General features: G+C 36.9%; 1 protein-coding gene across 6 annotated transcripts in view; it reads right to left on the bottom strand.

Annotated features, from left to right (window-relative positions):
* Positions 1-21229, bottom strand: part of SLC25A14 (solute carrier family 25 member 14) — a 33980-nt gene that overhangs the window by 9406 nt on the left and 3345 nt on the right. For 4 of the 6 annotated variants that reach the window (XM_015128173.3, XM_015128172.3, XM_077987727.1 and 1 more), the window contains 5 exons: positions 19214-19307; positions 17800-17947; positions 15132-15226; positions 13458-13543; positions 5387-5482 (listed from right to left, as the gene is read on the bottom strand). In XM_015128173.3, coding sequence (XP_014983659.1) covers positions 5387-5482; positions 13458-13543; positions 15132-15226; positions 17800-17947; positions 19214-19307 — 519 coding nt within the window. Of the gene's footprint in view, positions 1-5386; positions 5483-13457; positions 13544-15131; positions 15227-17799; positions 17948-18571; positions 18711-19213; positions 19308-21229 lie in introns of those variants that run through there. The other 2 variants (XM_077987728.1, XM_015128175.3) reach the window with 2 other exon arrangements.

The raw sequence follows: 21229 nt of genomic DNA, 5'->3' as shown, positions 1-21229 counted from the left end.
TTAAACACAGATTACCATATGAGCAAGCGATTTTACACCTAGGTATATACCCAAGAGAACTGAAAATATATGTTCATACAAAAATGTGTACAGAAATGTTCATAGCAGTATTTATAATAGCTAAAATGTGCGAAGAACCCAAATGCTCATTAATTGATGAAGGGACAAATACAATATGGCATATCCACACAATGGAATTAATATTCAGCCATAAAAAAGAATAAAGTACTGATACATGCTGCAACATGGATAAACCTTAAAATCAGTATGCTAAGTGGAAGAAGCCAGTCACAAAAGTCTACATATTGCCTGATTCCATTTACATGAAATACCTAGAACAGGCAAATCTATAGAGACAGAAAGTAGAGTAGTGGTTCTCTGCAGCTAGGAGGGCTGGGAGAAATGAGAAGTGATGGGTAAAGGGTAAGGGTTTCTTTTTGGTAATGAAAATTTTTTTTTTTCTTCTTCTTCTTTTTTTTTTGAGACGGAGTCTTGCTCAGTCGCCCAGGCTGGAGTGCAGTGGCACGATCTCGGCTCACTGCAACCTCCGCCTCCCGGGTTCACGCCATTCTCCTGCCTCAGCCTCCCAAGTAGCTGGGACTACAGGCGCCCGCCACTACGCCCGGCTATTTTTTTTTTTTTTTTTTTTTTTTTGTATTTTTAGTAGAGACGGGGTTTCACCTTGTTAGCCAGGATGGTCTTGATCTCCTGACCTCGTGATCTGCCCATCTCGGCCTCCCAGTGAAAATGTTCTAAACTTAGACAATGGTAATGGCTGCACAAATCTGTGAATACACTAAAAACAATTAAATCGCATACTTTTATGTGAATTATCCCAATAAAGAATTTGGGAATTATCATTATAATATGTGAATTTTCCCAATAAAGCTGTTATAAATAAAATCATGAAGCAAAAATCAGTGGGGGGAAGACAGCTTTCAAGTTTAACTCACAGAATTTTCAGATGTGCAGAAAGGACAAACACTAGGGTGACAGCAAAGGTATGAAGAAGCAAGAGAAAAAGTCAAGGGAAAGTGGTCCTTTGCTAACAACTCCTGCTGTGGTAACATTACCAGGGTTTCACTCGCTAGCATGATGTTCCTATCACAGCTCCCATTACAACACAGGGTTGCTAGTACATTAAAAGACACATTTATTAACGACACAAGAAAATGCTTATGATAGCATGTTAAATAAAGCAAGGCATAAAATCATATATAGTATTATTCTATCTTCAGGGGAAAAGGTATACACGCACATGCCAAATTCTTAGAAAGGATTAGAATGAAATACATCAAAATATTTTTTTCCTCTGGTATTAGGATAAGAGATGTTAATTTTCATTTTTATGCCTATCTATTTCTTTTCACATTTTCACAATGAATGTTTTACTTTTACAATTGTGTTTAGGTGTCATTTAAAGTTGAAAATAACATACCATGTGGACATCTGCTTTCTGGGATAATTACTATATTAAAAAGTTTTCAGTTATCTCTAAGTTCCCAAACTCAATTTATAAAGTGGGGCTGCTCTGCCTATGGAGTAGCCATTCTTTATTCCTTTACTTAATAAACTTGCTTTCACTTTAAAAACTAATAATAATAATCCCAGCTACTCAGGAGACTGAGGCAGGAGAATCGCTTAAACCCAGGAGGTGGAGGTTGCAGTGAGCTGAGATCGTGCCACTGCACTCCAGCCTGGCGACATAGCGAGACTCCGTCTAAATAAATAAATAAATAAATAAATAAAATGAAGTGGAAGTGACACAGCTGTGCCAAGATGCTTGATTGTGCTGATATGGCTGGCTAGCTGAAGGGTGCCTTCCTTGCTGGCTCTTTGACCTGCTTCTCATAAAGAGGGCACCCTTCACAGAAGACTGCTTTGGTGAACAAAGGCCCCAAACTGGAGCCCACAGTCCAAAATCAGGCTATAGACATGTTTTGAGTGGCCCACAGTGTTTCCAAAAGACTGAATTGGCTGTTAATATGTAAAAATCAGGATATTTCACACAGAAATGCAGATTTCCAGCATCTCTTGAAAGGCCAGAAAATTTGACCACACTGGGCTCACCGTCAACGCATGGCAGCAATGGGCTGGAGCTAAGGAGTAGCTGTCCTCTCTCAATGGGGACTGTGCTTTCCAGGACCACAGTCCCCACCACGCTACTCTCTCTCCAAATCTGTGGTAAGTGCTAGTTATACCTTGTTATTGTACTCGTGCTATTTTTTCTTACAATGAAGTTAGGAAGAAAGTGAAATGTTTTCATTATTCATGTTACAATCAGAGCGAGAAGATAAAACAAACAAAGATGAGCATGTTTGAAGAAAAATGCAAACATATTTTCTTGTTGAAATGAAAACTAAGTCCTGTATTTTTAACATGCAAATAAAACATGTCTGTCTCAGAAGAATACATTCAACAATGTACTTTGCTTCTTTATGTTAGGTGCCTAGATCATGTAAGTAGCCTGGATCATAAAAACAGTTATGTTCAGTTTCTCGAAATATAAACATAGATTTACCACATAATCCAGCAATTCCACTTTTGACTATATAACCAAAAGAATTGAAAGCAGGGTCTAAAAAAGATATTTGCACACCCATTTACCCAGCAGCATTATTCACAATAGGCAAAAGGCAGAAGCCATTCAAATGTCCATCAATGGTTGAATGGATAAACAAAATGTGGTATATACATACAATGGAATATTATTCAGCCTTAAAAAGGAAGAAATTCTGACACATGCTACTGCATGGATGAACCTTGAGAATATTATGCTAAATAAAATCAGCCAGTCACAAAAAGATAAATATTATATGATTCCACTTACATGAAGTACCTATAATAATCAAATTGATAGAGACAGAAAATAGAATGGGGTTGGCAGGGGCTAGGGGAAGGAGAAATGGGGAACTGCTTCATGGGTATAGAGTTTCAGTTTTACAAGACCTAAAGAGTTCTGGAGATCAGTTGTACAACAATGTGAATGTACTTAACACTACTGAACCATCGAAAATGGTTAAGATGGCAAATTTTATGTTATGCCTACTTTTTACTACAATAAAATATAAAGTAGCTATGCTCCTGTGAAAAAATCTCCAATTCTATTTATTCCTCTGTTTTTGTTCCTTATCATCAGTTTATGAGAAAGTTCTAGTTAGTTCTATTTTCTGGCTTTAAATTAGATATATCAAGAAAGTGTACCCTGCTATTACCAAAAAGCAAACCTCAAGGACCATTAATGGATGCAAAGACCATTAGTTAGATGAAAGGTGATTAGATATTAGGATATATGCACGTTACTAGAATATTATCACCTCACAGATTACTTGCTAATTGCAAAGGAGGGAAAAAAAAAAAAAAACTTATGTTTTACAATGGCGAGATCTGGTGGACGTTATCTTACCAAATAATCAAACTTGGTACCACTAATCATGGGACAAACTAATATTATGTGCCTCTTGCTGTGATGCGGTATGAAATACACAGCATCACCTATGAAGCACCCTTATCAAAAACGTTTAACATGAATCTAATCAAGCCAATATACCCTACTTACAGTTTATAGGAAATACAAAAGACAGAGAAACAACTTAAACACAATCAGGAAACATTTTATAAGAAAACTAGCCTGGCCAGGCATGGTGGCTCACATCTGTTAAGGCCAAGGCCAGAGGATCACTTGAAGCCAGGAGATCAAGACCAGCCCAGGCAACAAAGCGAGACTCTGTCAAATAAAAAAAAAAAAAGAAGGAAGGAAGAAAATAAATTTTGAATTAGCCTGGTCTCATTAACAGGAAATTCTAATATGGGCTAGATATTAGGTATTAGGGACTTGTTAATTTTCTTAGATATGATAATGGTATTATTATGTAGAAGAATATCCTTATTCTTAGGAGATGCATAATTAAGTATTTAATTGAGTGCCATGATGTCTGCAACCTACTTTCATTTAGCTTAGCTTAAAAGAGAGAGTGTTTGTGTGTATACACATAAACAGATAAAGCAAATACGACCAAACTTTAACAGTCATCGAATCCAGCTCACAGGTATGTATTTCATAGTTGTATTCTTTCTTTTTTTTTTTTTTTTTTTTTGAGACGGAGTCTCGCTCTGTCGCCCAGGCTGGAGTGCAGTGGCCGGATCTCAGCTCACTGCAAGCTCCGCCTCCCGGGTTCACGCCATTCTCCTGCCTCAGCCTCCCGAGTAGCTGGGACCACAGGCGCCCGCCACCTCGCCTGGCTAGTTTTTTGTATTTTTTTTAGTAGAGATGGGGTTTCACCGTGTTAGCCAGGATGGTCTCGATCTCCTGACCTCGCGATCCACCCGCCTCGGCCTCCCAAAGTGCTGGGATTACAGGCTTGAGCCACCGCGCCCAGCAGTTCTATTCTTTCAATTTTTCCTTATGCTTGAAATTTTTGTTATGAAAAATTATAAAGGAAGAAAAATAGCAAAGCTCTCATTTTTATTTAAAAGTCTATTAAAGATTTCCCATTCCACTCTCTCTGTATATTCTACTAATAATCTTATTAATATTACAACACTTAGGGATTAAAAAGTTAGAGCAACAGTGATGCAAAGCAAAGTATAGATAGAAGACTGAAAGATAATATGACAAAAAGTTTAACAGAAATTATCTCTAGGCAGTGGGACTACTGGATTTTTTTCTTTTTACTTTTCTATATTTTCTCAATATTTTTCAGTACATGTTATACTTTTTAGGTTAAAAAATTGTTTAAGGTAACAGCTCTTTTTTTTTTTTTTTTGAGACAGAGTCTCGCCCTGTCACCCAGGCTGGAGTGCAGTGGCATGATCTTGGCTCACTACAACCTCCACCTCCAGGGCTCAAGCAATTCTCCTGCCTCAGCCTCCTGAGTAGCTGGGACTACAGCCGTACACTGCCATGTCTGGCTAATTTTTGTATTTTTAGTTGAGATGGGCTTTCACCATGTTGGCCAGGCTGGTCTCGAACTCCTGACCTCAAGTGATCCACCCGCTTTGGCCTCCCAAAGTGCTGGGATTACAGGCATGAGCCACAGCACACGGCCAGTAACAGCTTTTGAACACAAACACTACAAAGACATACATCATCGTGTTAGTACAAAACTGGCAAAAAAAATACACTGAACAACTACATTCACTGTGAATATGATCAAAATGACCATCTCAAATAATGTAATAACTTTCCCCACCTATATAATCCCTAAAAATTATGCAGAAATAAAAGGCCAATGATAAGTTTTGGGCCTTTCAAAGGAGATGAGGAGTTTCTTACCTTAGTTTCTGGATTATAATTCACGATTTTATGTCTTTATATTAAAAAAGTATTCTTTGCAAATTATAGGAACTGAGGAGTGTAGAATAATAGCAGGAAAAGAGTACTTACCCTCCACAGACCCCTGGTGCCTTCTTGTTGGTATATATCGATAAAGCTTCCAATCATGCTCCCTTGGAACAAGCTTCCTTGAGCCTGCATTCGAATCTAAAATGAAAAGAGGTGAACATTTTATTTTGTCAGAGAGAACCAAAATGCTAAATTCATTTTAAATTCCTTTAAATTCATTTTAAATTTATCTAAAATGTAAAAAGCAGTATTCGGGAATCCCAGAAAAATATCTGCTATTATGATAAAGTTAATTAGTTAAACTGTATAGAAAAAGAATTTGTGTCAAAGTGTATTTTATAAAGATGATTTTCATCAGCCTCACATTCCTCACACTAAGTCTATTATTTCTGGAGCTAGAAGAAAATCTGGGGAAAAGAAAGAACAAGTGCTCAGCAGGACTAAAAAATGACTCATTTAGTGAAAAATTAGAAACAACTTAATATCCAAAAACAACAACTACACAGATTGGTTACAGAAATTATACATTCATTTAATAGAATACTATGGAGCCATAAAATTTTGTTGTACGATGGTATTTGCTGACACTGAAAGATATCAAAAATTGCTAACCAGAAAAAAAAATATTGCAAAGTACTATATCATTTTTATTAAAAAATGTAAACTTAAAAATATCCATAAGCACAGCAAAGAGACGAGGTGAACATATAAAACTAAATACTTACAGTGGTTTATGTCTGAGTGGTGAGGCTACAAGTAAGCATTTTTCTCTTTTGTGTTTTTTCTGCCTTCCACATTTTTCTACATTAAACATGCATTGCTTATGTAATTATAAAAAGGAAAAATGTGTTTTAAAATATAATTTTATGTTTATGAGACCTTAAGTTGAGTTCTATTTATAAAAAGCATGATATTATATTCTGCCAAGTGGCCTTTCAGAGCTGCAAGAAAGGAAAGATAGCATTAAATGGCCGTGTAAAAGGTTTGGTACAATTCCCCACAGACTCTGCACACATACAATCCTAGTAGTCAGTCACTAAATACTAGTGGCCCAAATGTAGGCCTGATTTTTATGCTACCATTCTAGGTTTCAACAAATGTATTTAGTAAGTCATGTAATGGCAACATGCTTTTATGCAGAAAGTTAACTGTTACTACTAAGAGTTTTAAAATATAATTATAAAAACCTAAACCCATTAAATCAAGATACAAACTGTCACAAAGACAAATCAAAACTACTAATACACTGTGGTAAGTAGAACACTTCTTTAAGGAGGTGATTCCTGAGCAACACAGGGACTAGCATGAGGCAAGTGAAGTGCTTTTCTTAGGCATGAAATGTAAGGGAGTGCAAGAAAACCTCAGTAATCAAGATAAATGACATCTCAATATGATATTTTTTAACCAAAATTAATCTTTTCTTAGGCATGAAATGTTAGGGAGTGCAAGAAAAACTCAGTAATCAAGATAAATGATGTCTCAATACGATATTTTTAACCAAAATTAATCCACAAAAAGCCATGATGAATCAAATATCAAATTTAACTAAAGCTAGGAATCAACAGGGCCAGGATTAGGGTGAGGTGAATGAGATGAGTTATATGAAATCTTGGTATCTGGTTCATCATGAATTTTTTGCATTAATTTTGATTACTTTAAAATACTGCATACAAATGTTGTTTATATTGATTACTGAGTTTTGTGGCACCTTCTTACATTCTGCATCAAAGGGGACTGCCTTACTTGTTTTGCCCTAGTCCTGGCCCTGTTTATGAGCCTTGTCTTGAAGGACAAATTCACCAGGAAAATGAGAAAGACATTTCAGGAAGAAAGTGCTACATGCACAAAGGCAAAGAAGCAGTACATAGTAGATCAGATATGGATTTAGATAGATCTTTCTAGCTTCACCTGGGGATGGGTTGAGGAAGTGGAGTACACACTAGAGTGAAGGGACAAGTTAGGAGGCTACTGAGATGAGGCCCTACAAGAGGAATGGTGTGGAAAGGACAGGGTTGAGAAAGATAGATGAGGCAAAATCTGTAGAAACTTGGTATGTAATCCAATACTAGAAGGAAGCAAAGATAGAGAAGAATCAAAGATGATCTAGGTTTCTAGTTTAGATGACCCAGCAGGTCTGGGTAGTGTGGTAGATATGAGTTGTCTCCCAAAATCTACTCTCCTTTCTTGCAGCTAGATGTAGCCATAGAACTAAGTCTTTCAGAATGGAACATGAACAGAAATAATGGTTGAAACTTCCCAGTGTCTTACTTAGAAGGAAATCACCTGTATTTCAGAATAGCCAAACGCCCTACTAAATGAGAAAAAGTTGTCCTTGGCCGCCTATAATCCCAACACTTTGGGAGGCCAAGGTGGGCAGATCACCTGAGGTCAGTAGTTTGAGACCAGCCTGGCCAACATAGCGAAACCCCGTCTCTACTAAAAATACAAAAATTAGCCAGGCGTGGTGGTGTGCACCTGTATAATCCCAGTTACTCGAGAGGCTGAGGCAGAATTGCTTGAACCCAGGAAATGGAGGTTGCAGTGAGCTGAGATCACGCCATTGCACTCCAGCCTGGGCGACAGAGCAAGACTCCATCTCAAAAAAAAAGAAAAAAAAAGAAAGGTTGTCCTTGCAGAAGAATTCTAGCTAAGAAACATGGATGGAATGATGGAATCAGAAAATCACCACTTTGCGACCTTAAATGAAACAATTGATTCAGGTAATAGTCACCAATGGATGAAACCATTAGATGAAGGATTGACAGGAAACTACAAAGGAGAAATCGGACTGTCACGCCTGAACCCACTGATCAATCTTAACATACCTATATTGGGACAACTAAACACTGTGTGCCTCCTCACATGACTCAGTATGACCTTTACAGAAACCTTCCTTTTACAGAGATAGAAGATTTAGAGGACTAAATTACAAAAGACAAATCCAAAACTTGGGAATTCTAAAGGAGAGCTGATCCCATTTATTTGACAAGTTAATGGCAAAAAGCAAATAAATAAATAAATAAATAAAAGGTATATGGACAGGAGTAGGGTACTCTAGAATAAAAGGGACTTAAGAAACATAACAATTAAATATAATGCATAGGCTTTGGAACCCAAGTTAAACAAATCAACTGTAAAATATAAGACAGTCTGGAAACGTGAACACAGATTATTAGATGTTATTAATGAATGTTAATTTTGTTCAATGTAACAATAGCATCGCGGTTATATAGAAAAATATTCCTTTTATGAGATGCACATCGAAGTATAGGGGGGAAAAATGACAACGTCTGGAATGTGCCTTAAAATAATTCAGAAAAAGGGAATAAAAAAGCACGTCTAGCAAAATCTCAAGCTATCTCGGTGATGTGTACAAAGATGTTCAATGTACTATGTTATTTTCTACTCACTCATATGTTTGGAATTGCTTATCAAAAACTACATATTTAAAGATTTAAACTGTTAAAGATAAAAATGGAGGCGACAATTGAGATAAAGCCCAAGACCAGACACCCATCATCAGGGAACCGAAACTTAAGTCTTCCTATTTCTTCAGAACTGCTATCTCTAATCATAACAACAAAACATAAGCTTTATATCTTTGTCAGAATGCTTCAGTGAAATGAAACCAATAACTATAGACAATCACCTTACACAGCTGTTTGCCTTTAAAAGAAGGATAATTTATAACAGTCGATCACAAAAAAGGTCAAAATGTTTCTGCCCTTCTGCTTTATAAACTGTACTGTAAGATAAGTTTGTTATCACTCAGCTTGAAGTATCCTGGATCAAGATCTGTACTTTCTCTTATTGCATACAATAAACTTTAAAACTTTTCCTGATTTTATTTTTGACAAATCAAAAGGAAACTGCTTTCCCTTTACTCTCTCCCATGGGCTGGAATGAAGGTTTGATGGTGCTCCAACCTCAACTATACAGATTAAAATAATACCACAGGACAGGGGTCAACAAACATTTTCTATAAGGGTCCAGACAGTAAATATATTAGACTTTGCAGGGCTTATAACTTCTGTTGTGACTACTCAGCTCTGCCACTGAAGCACAAAAGCTTTAAGACAATAAATAAACAAATGGAGTGGCTGCGTTCCAATAAAACTTTATTTACAACAGGGAGTGGGTCAGATTTGGCCCACAGACAGTAGTTTGCCAATCCCTGCCCTAGGAGATGGCAGTGCAACAAAAATGAAGAAAACTGGATCCTGGATGAATACATGAAGTAGTGCTGCCTTACCAGCATTAACTGCAGTCCTCTAGATGGTTACATGAGAGAGAAATAAACTTGTATATGGAGACGTTTTATTTTTGAGTTTCTTTGTGACAGTAGCTTAGCCTATAACCTAACTGGTACAGTGAGAGCTAAAGTATTAAGAATGAAAAAGGCAGTCGGGCACAGTGGCTCACGCCTGTAATCCCAGCACTTTGGGAGGCCGAGGCAGGCAGATCACGAGGTCAGGAGATCGAGACCATCCTGGCTAACATGGTGAAACCCTGTCTCTACTAAAAATACAAAAAATTAGCCGGGCGTGGTGGCAGGCACCTGTACTCCCAGCTACTTGGGAGGCTGGGGCAGGAGAATGGCATGAACCCAGGAGGCACGGCTTGCAGTGAGCCCAGACTGTGCCACCGCACTCCAGCCTGGGCAACAGAGTGAGACTCTATCTCAATAATAATAATAATAATAACAATAATATTTTTAAAAAGAATGAAAAAGGCCACCAGGGAAAGACTGAAGAGGAGAAAAGAGCTAAAGATGGAACCTTGGGTGGAAGAAGAAAAAGATTTAAAGTATATGCATAAAAAGGAAGCCCACAAATGAAACTAAGGAATAGGAAAACTAGAAGAATCTAAATAGTGTAGTAACAAAACCAAAAAAGAACTTCAAGTAGAAGTAATTAGTCAAAATAGGTTAAGTAAGATGAGAACTAAAATGTCCACTGGATTGGATAATGAGGACATTACTGATGACCCTGCGGAGAGTGATTTCAATCAAGTAGCAGGAGTGATTACAGCAGGTTATGGAGGAAATGTGAAATGTAAAGATTACTCTTGTAAAATCTGAATGAGAAGGTAAGGAAAGAGATAGCATGGTGTTTTGAAGTCAGAGGGTCAAGAAAATATTTTAGGATAGAGCGATTTGACCATAGTTATCATTTGAGAGCAGATAACCAGTAAAGAGGAAGACACTGAAGAGAAAGAGGACAAATGATAGAGAAAGGTCCCTGATGAAACAGAAGTGAATAAAAGTAGAGTAACCAGGTTTTTTTTTAAACTTAAGCATGTATCAAAATCACTTGAAGGGCTTGTCAAACCAGACTGCTGGGCCCCATCCTACCCTTTCTGATACAGTAGGTGTGGGATGGGGCCTGATAATTTGCATTTCTAACAAGTTCCCAGGTAATACTGGTCTGGTCTGGAAAACCACTACAGTAAGACAAGATGAGGATGGGTATAGATGGAAGTTTACACATGTAGGGTAGAAAGGACACGAAATTGAGAGGTATAAGGCCAGGCCATAGGAGGTCGGGTTGTCTGCTGAGAGTAAGAGGAACAAGGAACTCTTCAATTAAATTATCTTCATAAATACTTGTTCTAAGTCAACAAAAATAAGCATGGGGAAAGGACTCCCTATTCAATAAATGGTGCTGGGATAGCTGACCAGCTATATGCAGAAGAATAAAACTGGGCCCCTACCTTTCACCATATACAAAAATTAACTCAAGACAGATTAAAGATTTAAATGTAAGACCTCAAATTATAAGAATCCTAAAAGAAAACCTAGGACACACCATTCTGGGCATTGGCCTTGGGAAAGAATGTATGACTAAGTCCTCAAAAGCAATTGCAACAAAACAAAAAATTGACAAGTGGGACCTGATTTAACTAAAAAGCTTCTTCACAACAACAAAAAAAAACTATCAACAGAGTAAACAGACAACCTACAGAATGGGAGAAAATATTCACAAACTATGCATCTGATGAAAATCTGGTATCCAGCATCTATAAGGAATTTAATTCAACAAGCAAAAACCACATAACACCATTAAAAAGTGGGCAAAAGAGATGAATGGACACTTCTCAAAAGAAGACATACAAGCAGCCAACAAACATGAAAAGATGCACAGTATCACTAATCATCAGAGAAATGTAAATCAAAACCACAACAAGATACCATCTCACACCAGTCAGCATGGTTGTTATTAAAAAGCAAAAACAACAGACGCTGGCGAGGCTGCAGAGAAAAGGGAATGCTTAGACACCGTTGGTGGGAATGTAAATTAGTTCAGCCACTTTGGAAAGCAATTTGGAGACTTCTTAAGGAACTTAAAACAGAGTCACCATTCAACCCAGCAATCCCATTACTGGGTATATATCCAAAAGAAAATAAATAATTCTACCAAAAAGACACACACACTCCTATGTTCATCACAGCGCTATTCACAATAGCAAAGACATGGAATCAACCTAGGTGCCCACCAACGTTGGATTGGATAAAGAAAATGCGGTACATATACACCATGGAATACTATGCAGTCATAAAAGAGAACAAAATCATGTCCTTTGCAGCAACATGGATTGAGCTAGAGGCTATTATCCTAAATGAATTAGTGTAGGAACAGAAAATCAAATACAGCATGTTCTCATTTGTAAGTGGGAGCTAAATATTGCATACTCATGGACAAAGATGGCAACAATAGACATCAGGGAATAATAAGAGGGGGGAGAGAAGGAGGGGAAAAGCGTTGAAAAACTGTTGGGCACTGTGCTCACTATCTGGGTGATGGGATCATTCATATCCCAAACCTCAGCATCATATAATACACCCATGTAATAAACCTGCACATGTACTCCCTGAATCTAAACACTGAAAAAAAAAAAAACACCTTGTTCTGTAAATCTAAAATGATATAAAAATTCTGTAAATTACTATCATTTTAGTCCAGAAAGACTGTCTCATATTTTTAATCCATCAACCACCAGTGGTTTATTTCATATGTGTTGTTTTTCAAGTCATTCTCTCAGTTCTCAAACCCCTCTCTGAACTGCAATAAACAGATCTCACCTTTGCTAACCTAGCCACTTGTGGTTTCACTAGTGGTCAAATTTTAAAAGGCATGTGTCCTCTTACTTTTTTCTCACAATCCCCTTAAAATAATTTTAAAATAATTTTTTAAAACTTTGGGTTCCCCTCACTTATTTTAATTCTATATTTAGTGCTTTTAACTAATCATAAGTTTAAACACGTTAACAAGTAGAAAATATTTACCATTTTTATGAAATAAGATGAAATTTTATATTAAAAGAAATGTTTCAGTCTGTGACTTGATAAAACCTTAAAGAAATCCAATTATACTCTTAGTAAGTCAGCACCACCAACCTATACTGTTCTAGTTCTGAATTCAGAATATTCCAATACAGTCCAAAATATACCATTTTAAAGCCAAATCTAACCCTTAATAGAAATATTAATAAAACAGGAAAAGACAGAAGCATGACAGACTTAAGGTACCCAAATTAGTTATTAAAGTAAGCTTCTCCAAAAACTATATTTCAATTTACCCCTCTGTTTGGCATCCTAGATTATACCACAGGTCAACATACCATACCAAGATTTAGAATAGGCAGGGACATGCCTTTCTTTTGTAAAACTGAGTAAGGGCTATTATGTACAGATTCATTCTTGGACCAATTTTAAGATGGAGTACAAATGGATGTGAGAGATCTGGAAATTGATTCCTATAAAACTGCATAGCCCTTGGAAAGAACCTACAGGGCCTTGCATACCCCAGTGTGAGGACCAGTGGATTAATGCATATCGTAATAAACTGACTGCCATTTATTGAGCATCTACTACACCAAGTACAATGATAGGCAGTGTATATATATATATATATATATATATAATCGCTAATCCTTTACAACTCTATGTTATAAACACTGTATTATCTTTGTTTTTCAAATGATGAAATTGAGGCTTAATGCAGTTAACTGATTTGCCCAAGGTTCTACAGCTGGCAAGTGACACAGCGAGAATCTGAACCCAAATCTGACTCAAAGTTTATGCTCTTTTCAAATCACACTGTGTCTCTCTTACCTTTAGAACATCGGTGGGATTGGCTATAGTGGAAGATATCACTCCTGACACTACCCCACAGATCATATTAATTAAAAGAGTTTCATCTGTGAAAAGGAAAAGAAAAAGAAAGGTCTGCTTGTATTAGGTACCAGTTTGAGAACACAGTACTGACCTACTGGAGAAAGGGAAACTTGGTTAGAGAGATGACTTTAGAAATGAACCAAAATGCTTAGGAAAATAAAGAAACTCAAATATTTCTACATCTCAATTCAGTGCTAAAATATGTTAAAACTTGTAAAATATAAATCATTTCTAAAAACATCATTATTTCGGCCAGGTGCAGTGGCTCACACCTGTAATCCCAGCACTTTGGGAGGCCGAGGTGGGTGGATCACAAGGTCAGGAGTTCGAGACCATCCTGGCTAACACGGTGAAACCCCGTCTCTACTAAAAAATACAAAAAGTTAGCCAGGTGTGGTGGCGGGCGCCTGTCGTCCCAGCTACTTGGGAGGCTGAGGCAGGAGAATGGCGTGAATCCGGGAGGCGGAGCTTGCAGTGAGCCAAGATGGTGCCACTGAACTCTAGGCTGAGCAACAGAGCAAGACTCTGTCTCAAAAAAAAAATCATTATTTCTAAAGGACACTGGCTGGAACACGTCCTTTTCTTCTTCATAACTATCAATATCCCACACACGAATTCAGAAGGTGGTATTTCCCCTTTGATCTTTTCAAACATCTAACATGCTTTTTAAGTATTTTTCTGGGTAATCGTCAACTCTAAAGATTCGGGAACTGAATGTTAAAAGAGAAAGTCTTCTGTCTAATACAAAAAACTTATCTGAATATTAATTTTGATAGGCCTGAGATCTCTCCTAGCCTCTGTTAATTTACAAAAGATTTCTGTAGTCAAATATGAAAAAACAATCATTTAGAACTAAATCTCCTCAGCAAGAAAAAAGAACAAAGAAACCAAAGAGCACATTGTTCTATAGTGAAATTCAATCTTTACCGCTCCTTCACACCATGAAGACCCCACAAATAGAAACTAAATAAACCCAAGTGAAGAATCTATGAAAGAAAAGTATTTCAGAAAGAGGTGGAAGAGAACCCTTCACGATCCCCCAAAAAAGGCTTCAGAAAAAGTTGATTTTAGGACAATAAAGTGATTCAAAGGACATTACTAACCGAAAGGCTTTCCAGCTGTCCCCAAACATCCAATAGCCCCAGGCCTGTGGTAAAATAACCATTTAGTGTAGTATCATGATGGAAAATGCTACAGCAGCAAACAGACATATGATAATGCTGAATATTCGTAAGGTAGTCATAAGTACATCAGAATTTAGAAAGTAGCCTAATAAAAGCTTATCAAAATTGCCAGCTAGAAAATGCCTTACAGTTGAAGTCCTCTTATTGATGAAGATAGCATTAATTTTCTGGACAAGATTGTTCCATGTTTCTTTTGGGATGATCACGTGCCTTGTTTGTTGCTAGGAAAAGGGACAAAATTTGAAGAAAAGGTCTCTCTAACTCGTATATCACCTCTGCAAAGATTTATTCCAAGTTAGAACAAGCTCACTTTGTCTTTGCAGTGACTCTCCTGTATTCTCAGGCACCTCATGACCAACACTTCTCACTAAGCATGATTTCAACAATCCCTTTGAGTATCACCTCAAAAGAGGGTGAGTATACTGACCTTCTAAACGTTCTACAAATAAGCGCTTCAAGCTTTGGTAAATCCCAATTTTAATGGTGCCATATGATGCTTGTCTTAGCAATGCAGGAGCAATTCTGCAAAAAAAAAAAAAAAAAAAAAAAGTAAAAAAGTTATTCTCAACATGTATTTGCAGATTATACATATCTACACAGCCTACTTATTTGCACTACCCATCTCATTCCACCCAACAACAGCAGAATATGATTTTTCTTCAAGCACTCATGAAACACTCACCAAGAAACTCAACATTCTCGATCATAAAACCAACCTCAACACATTTTAAAGAACTGAAATCATATACAATATGTTATCTGAAGATAATGGTATCAAACCAGAAATCAATAAGAAAAATCCTCAAACATTTAGAAATTAAACAACATACTTCTAAACAATCTATTGGTCAGACCAAGTGTCTGTCAAAGGAAACTTTTTAAATTCACAGGTCTAAATGACAACAAAATTCAACCTACTAAAATTTATGAGATGCAGCCAAAGCAGTGCTGAGGGAAATTTATAGCATGAAAAGCTTAAATTAAAAAAAAAAAAGGGAGGGGGGAGTCTGAAATCAATAATCTATGCTCCTACCTCAAGAAACTAGAAAAAGAAGAGCAAAATAAACCCAAAGCAAGCAAAAGGAAGAAAATAATAAAAAGCACAAGTCAATGAAATTGAAAATAGGAAAATAGAGAAAAATCAATGAAACAAAAAGTTGGCTCTTTAAAAAAAACCAACAAAATTGATAAACCTCTAGCAAGACTCACAAAGATAAAAAGAAGATGCAAATAAAAAATGAAACGGGGACTAGCACTACAATCCCTGTAGCCATTAAAAGGACAATAAGAGTATGGTATAAACAACTTTATACTCATAAATTCAACACCTTAGAAGAAATGGACAAATTCCTTGAAAACCACAAGCTACCAAAACTCAACTAGATAAAACAGATAATCTGAATAACACTCATACCCACTTCAATGGACTCAATGTTTGTACCATCCCCAAATCAAGATCTTAAAATCCTAACCCCCAATATGATGGTAATAGGAGGTGATTAGGTCATGAGGGTAAAGCCCTCATGAATAGGATTTGTGCCCTTATAAAAGGGATCCCAGAGAACTCCCTCACTCTCTTTCTGCCATGTGAGGATACAATGAGAAGTCTTGGCAGTCTGCAACCCAGAAAAGAGACCTCAGCAGAACCTGACCATACTGGCGCCCTGATCTCAGATTTCCTGCCTCCAGAGCTGTGAGAAATAAATTCTGGTTGTTTACAAGTCACCCAGTCTATGGTATTTTGTTATAGCACCCCAAACTATGATAACCTTAAAGAATTTGCATTCTGAATTTAGATGCTCCCCAAAAAGAAATATTCAGCCCCAGATAATTTCACTGGGGAATTCTACAAAACATTTAAAATTAACACCAAGTTACACAGTTCCTTCCAGAAAACAGAAGAGGGAATGCTTCCCAACTTATTTTGCCTAGTATTACCCTGATACCAAAACCAGACAAAAACAGTACAAAAAAGGAAAACCACAGACTAATGTCTCTCATGAACTTAGATGCAAAACTCCGTAAGAAAATATTGGTAAATTGAATCCAGCAATGTATAAAAAGAATTATACATCATTACTCACCTGATAAAGATTTTTTTAAAAAAATCAACCTCTACTTCCTAACAGTTGCAGATACGTCTTTAATCATATCAACAAGGAGGCACTAGAGCCAAACTTCCACCCTATTTAAGTTCTCCTTTAAACTGGAGACATTCTCATTCATACCTCCTTTGGGATTCTTCCAAATTGCAGAACTATACTGTAGGAGGTATAAATAGAAAGACAGCAGCAGCTCAAATGGTTAGGATTTTTAAATGATGACTAAATATGCACATTTTGACTTTATTCCTTGCTATCAGAAAAGAAAATATCTTGTGATTATACATGCTGATGAAAGAACAAGGTGAAACAGATGATCCACAAATCAGGATGGTGGATCATCTTCAGGATGCTTCAGGATATACCACTTGATTTTTCCCCCAAGAAAATTACCTTTTAAATTAAGTCTAACATAGTTTAACGATGTAACATAGTTTAACGATAACACTGATATCTATTCTCTGAGTAATAAACCGGTAGCCTAGACGCAGGAGTGGCCTAGGAAACTGGCAACAGATGAACGACAAACTAGACAGTAAACCACAAATGGCTAATCAAAAGGTGATGATAAAGATGGGTCTCCCTCTCTCTCATTATGCACTTTCTGTTTAAACTGCAAGGATAATATTTTTTTCAAAAAGGATAATTTTAAAGGAAGTCAGAATTTGCCAACTCAGGAGGGATATCACAAAAAGATATATAATTAATTGGTGCTGTTTTTAACAGTGGCTATTATGACTCTCGGGAAATCCGCAGAAAGTCTATGCTGCAACGACATATCCATTTTAAAATGTTATTATCACTTATAGCCAAATGAACACAAAATCCAAAGCTCAAGACTTATAAGGAGGAGAAATATAAACTGGCATATCAATACTGAATTACAAGTTGAAATAGTGACTATGAAACAGACACAAACTATCAGACAGCTGAAAACTATGGCTTCTTTAAAAAGCATTTCTGCTAATGATATAAGGAAAGAATCAGTCTTACCCTGAATAGAGAGCCAATACACCTTCCTCTTTACAGATGCGAAACAGTGCGTGGAACATCCCTCTATATTTTATCTCTTTGAAACGGGCATCAATGCTTTGGCCTTGAACCTGAAGTCGTGTTTTGGTAAGGTCCACAGGGAAAGTCCCTATAAAGGAACACTCATTTATAAGTATGTCCAAAGAATCACAGTTAAGTTGTTGCTAAATATAAGCCAAGGACAATATTTGAATCCTAAGACAAAGTCCTTTTTAATAACACATAGAAGAGCTCTAGTAGAATACCACTGTCAGAGGACATGAGTTGCATGTGGTAAGTGAAATGCATTATACTATACATAGGCAGCACCAACTGACCCACAATATACTTCAAACTGTAATATGATAAAATGCTTTAAGATTGCCCTATTATAAATGCAAAATAATTAAATGTTGTTTTTTATTTCATCTGTAACGTTCAATCTGGCATTTATCAGTCTCCCTCCTGCCCCTTCCCACCCCAAGTGTCCCCACCGCTGTGTCTCATAAAATCTCCCCAAATTTTCACAAAGATAGGAAAGCATGGGATTGCTGCTCCAGATGCTCTTATATAGTGCTACAAAGTTTTGTGGGGTTTTTCTTTTATCTGTTTACAAGAAACAAATAGTCCCCTAATATTATGAAAGATAATGGCAAAGCCCTATTTGGTTCTCCTCATCCTGGTCCCTTAGGTAATTCAGGACTAATACCAGCAGAGTGTTTGGGGGGAAAGTTTCTTTAACCAAACCTCTTACATCAACAAACAGAAGTGGTCATCACATTGACAAAATATATTTCAGGGTGTAAAACTAACAAGATGATTAGGTAGCTCTGGTCACTGATGACCCGAATATCACAACACCACAGGATATGCCAAGAACGTCAGTAGTCATTCATGAATAGTTTAGAAAAGAGAATATCTGGAAGATGAAAAAACAACAATCTAAAAATATTTCAAAATTAAAATCATGTAGAAGAGACTCTTGTTTGATCTTGTGAGTATATTTTCTTCTAAAATAGGACAGAGGTTTGAAAAAAAGGACTTTCAGTACAAATAAACTTATAAACAATTTAGCATAAAAGACTATTAATACAGAAATATAGCAAAAACCCTTAAGACATATCAACTCCCTCTATATATTCATGTATTTTACTTAAGCCTAGCAAATTAACAAATCACTAAACTACCAAAAAAGCTTTCCTTAGTTTGACTTTTCTTAACTCATCTGCCATAATATTAGTAGTACTTTCCCCGAAATATTACTTCATGGCTTTGAGACAATTTTCAAAATAACGTGAGCTTCTTATTTTTTATCTGGCTTTCACCAAAAATAACCATCACCATAAGCTAGCATCTATACCATATAATGCAGATTTGTCCTTTCTCGCATTCTTACCAAACTCAGCCACGATAGAGGCAAGGCCGCCATATACAAAGGGTTTCCAATTCAGACCAGACATCTCATGACTTACAGTGGTACTTTTCTGGTGCTAAAAATAAACACAAATCAGAACAAGGCACAAGAGTGAGGAGCATTTGTTAGCATCCGATCATATAATTTAGATAAACAAAATTGGCAAATAAAACAGAGGTAGAGGAAAAACCCCACCAAGTGGAATGACACAAAATAGGGGATCCTGTTTTATGTGCTGGATGATCATGAGTTTGTTCTTTACTGACATTTTGTAGGGGTAGGCGTGTGATTCACTCAGAGATCAACCTGTGCCCTTCATTCTCTTCAGTTTCTTTAATGTTATATTTGTCCCCTCCCAGAGAAGAGGCTTCAGTCCATCCAGCACACCCAACTTTGACATTCAACTAGATAATTACAAATGAAGGAACCCGGAATTCAAATTATGTAGGCTGAGGCATCTCATAAAAGCAGTTTATGGTATTCAGTTAGCTTGATTCAGGTACAAAGCACAGGCTTACACTACTACCCTCTCATATTCTTAGCCCTCCTATCTCTCCACTATAGGGTTTCTAGCTATATATAACTTTGTCCCCCCAACCAGGCCCAGGCTGAGCTAAGAACCTTTACACCTTCCTTCTAGCCCCCAAAGGAAAGATAGCAATATGCTGTCTCTCTTCCCTCTGACATTTAACGTACACCCATCTAGTGGATCTCGTTTGCCTTCCTCTTGGCCTTTTAAAACACACACATACAAATACTGTTCTTCTTTTATGTTCTAGTTATTTAATGATGTATTCTGCTCCCAGCCTCCCTTTTCTCCTTCCCTATCCCACCCCCGTTAGACCTGTCATCGTCAGTCTTTTCAGCTTTACTCTCTTTTTATGCCACTTTCAGCTTGTTCTCTCTTGGATTTTATTTTTTTCCACAGCTCTGGCCTCTAGGTTTTGCAAATTTTAGCATGTATTAGAATCATCCAGAAGGCCTATTAAAACATAGATTGTTGGGCCTCTCCCCCAGAGTTTCTGATTGGTGGTGTGGCCCTGAGAATTTGCAAGATCCCAAATAACGCTGATGCTTCCACACTTAAGAACTGCTCTAGGCATTGCCTACTAAATCCTGGTTCACCTGAAAGTAGTATCTGTTCTTAGCATGGACTCTCAGATTTCTTTCAAATATTCCTTTTTCAGAGCTTCATAGTATGTATACTTCTGAATTTCAAAAGCAACTTCCAAGTGGTTTATGGTCAGGAATGCAGACTCCTGAAGTCAGACTGTTAAAATTTAAATGCTAACTCCAGATTCATTTCCTGACTCCACCACTTACTAGTTCTGTGACCTTGGGCAAGTTATTTAATCTCTCTATGTCTCCACTTTCTGAACTGTAAAATGGAACTAACAATAAAAACTATATCATAGGGTTGTTGTGAAAATTAAATATCAAAAACACCTTGAAAAGTGCCTGGCACGCAGTTCGATAATTGTTAGTTAACTATCATTATTACATTTTTAAAAATTTAAGTACCCAAATTTACATCTTAACAGATATTACTTGCTACCCACCCCTCCCTCCCATTGCCCAATCTGGGGTTAGCAGCTATGAGTCACAGTATCCCTTTAAACGTTTTGCTTTGCTTCCACATAAGGAATTCTCTGTAACTAAGCAAAATACAATTTTCCAGAGAAGATAGCAAACATGCTGATTAAATGTTCTAGTTACAGGCCACAAAAATCATTATGGAGTCTTTCTTTCAAGCATAGTACATATAGAGTCTGGGATAGATAACCCTTTTGGGGGAAAGTTGTTGAAAAGAATTCTAATGAGCAAAGCAGGAATAGCCACTTCAAATATCAATTGCAGCTGGAAATAAGAGTCTTGAAGACTAAATACTACCTTATCACCATTTCTAGCTATGCCCGCATTTTCCGATTAGAATTGATAGTAAAATATGACACATATAGTGAGAGTAGAGATGGAAAAGCAAGACCATGGCATATCCCC

The sequence above is a fragment of the Macaca mulatta genome, chromosome X (assembly GCF_049350105.2).
Source record: "Macaca mulatta isolate MMU2019108-1 chromosome X, T2T-MMU8v2.0, whole genome shotgun sequence".
In the NCBI taxonomy this organism is placed as follows: domain Eukaryota; kingdom Metazoa; phylum Chordata; class Mammalia; order Primates; family Cercopithecidae; genus Macaca; species Macaca mulatta.
Note: the sequence above shows the minus strand (reverse complement) of the source record. Positions and strands in the feature narration are given on the sequence as shown.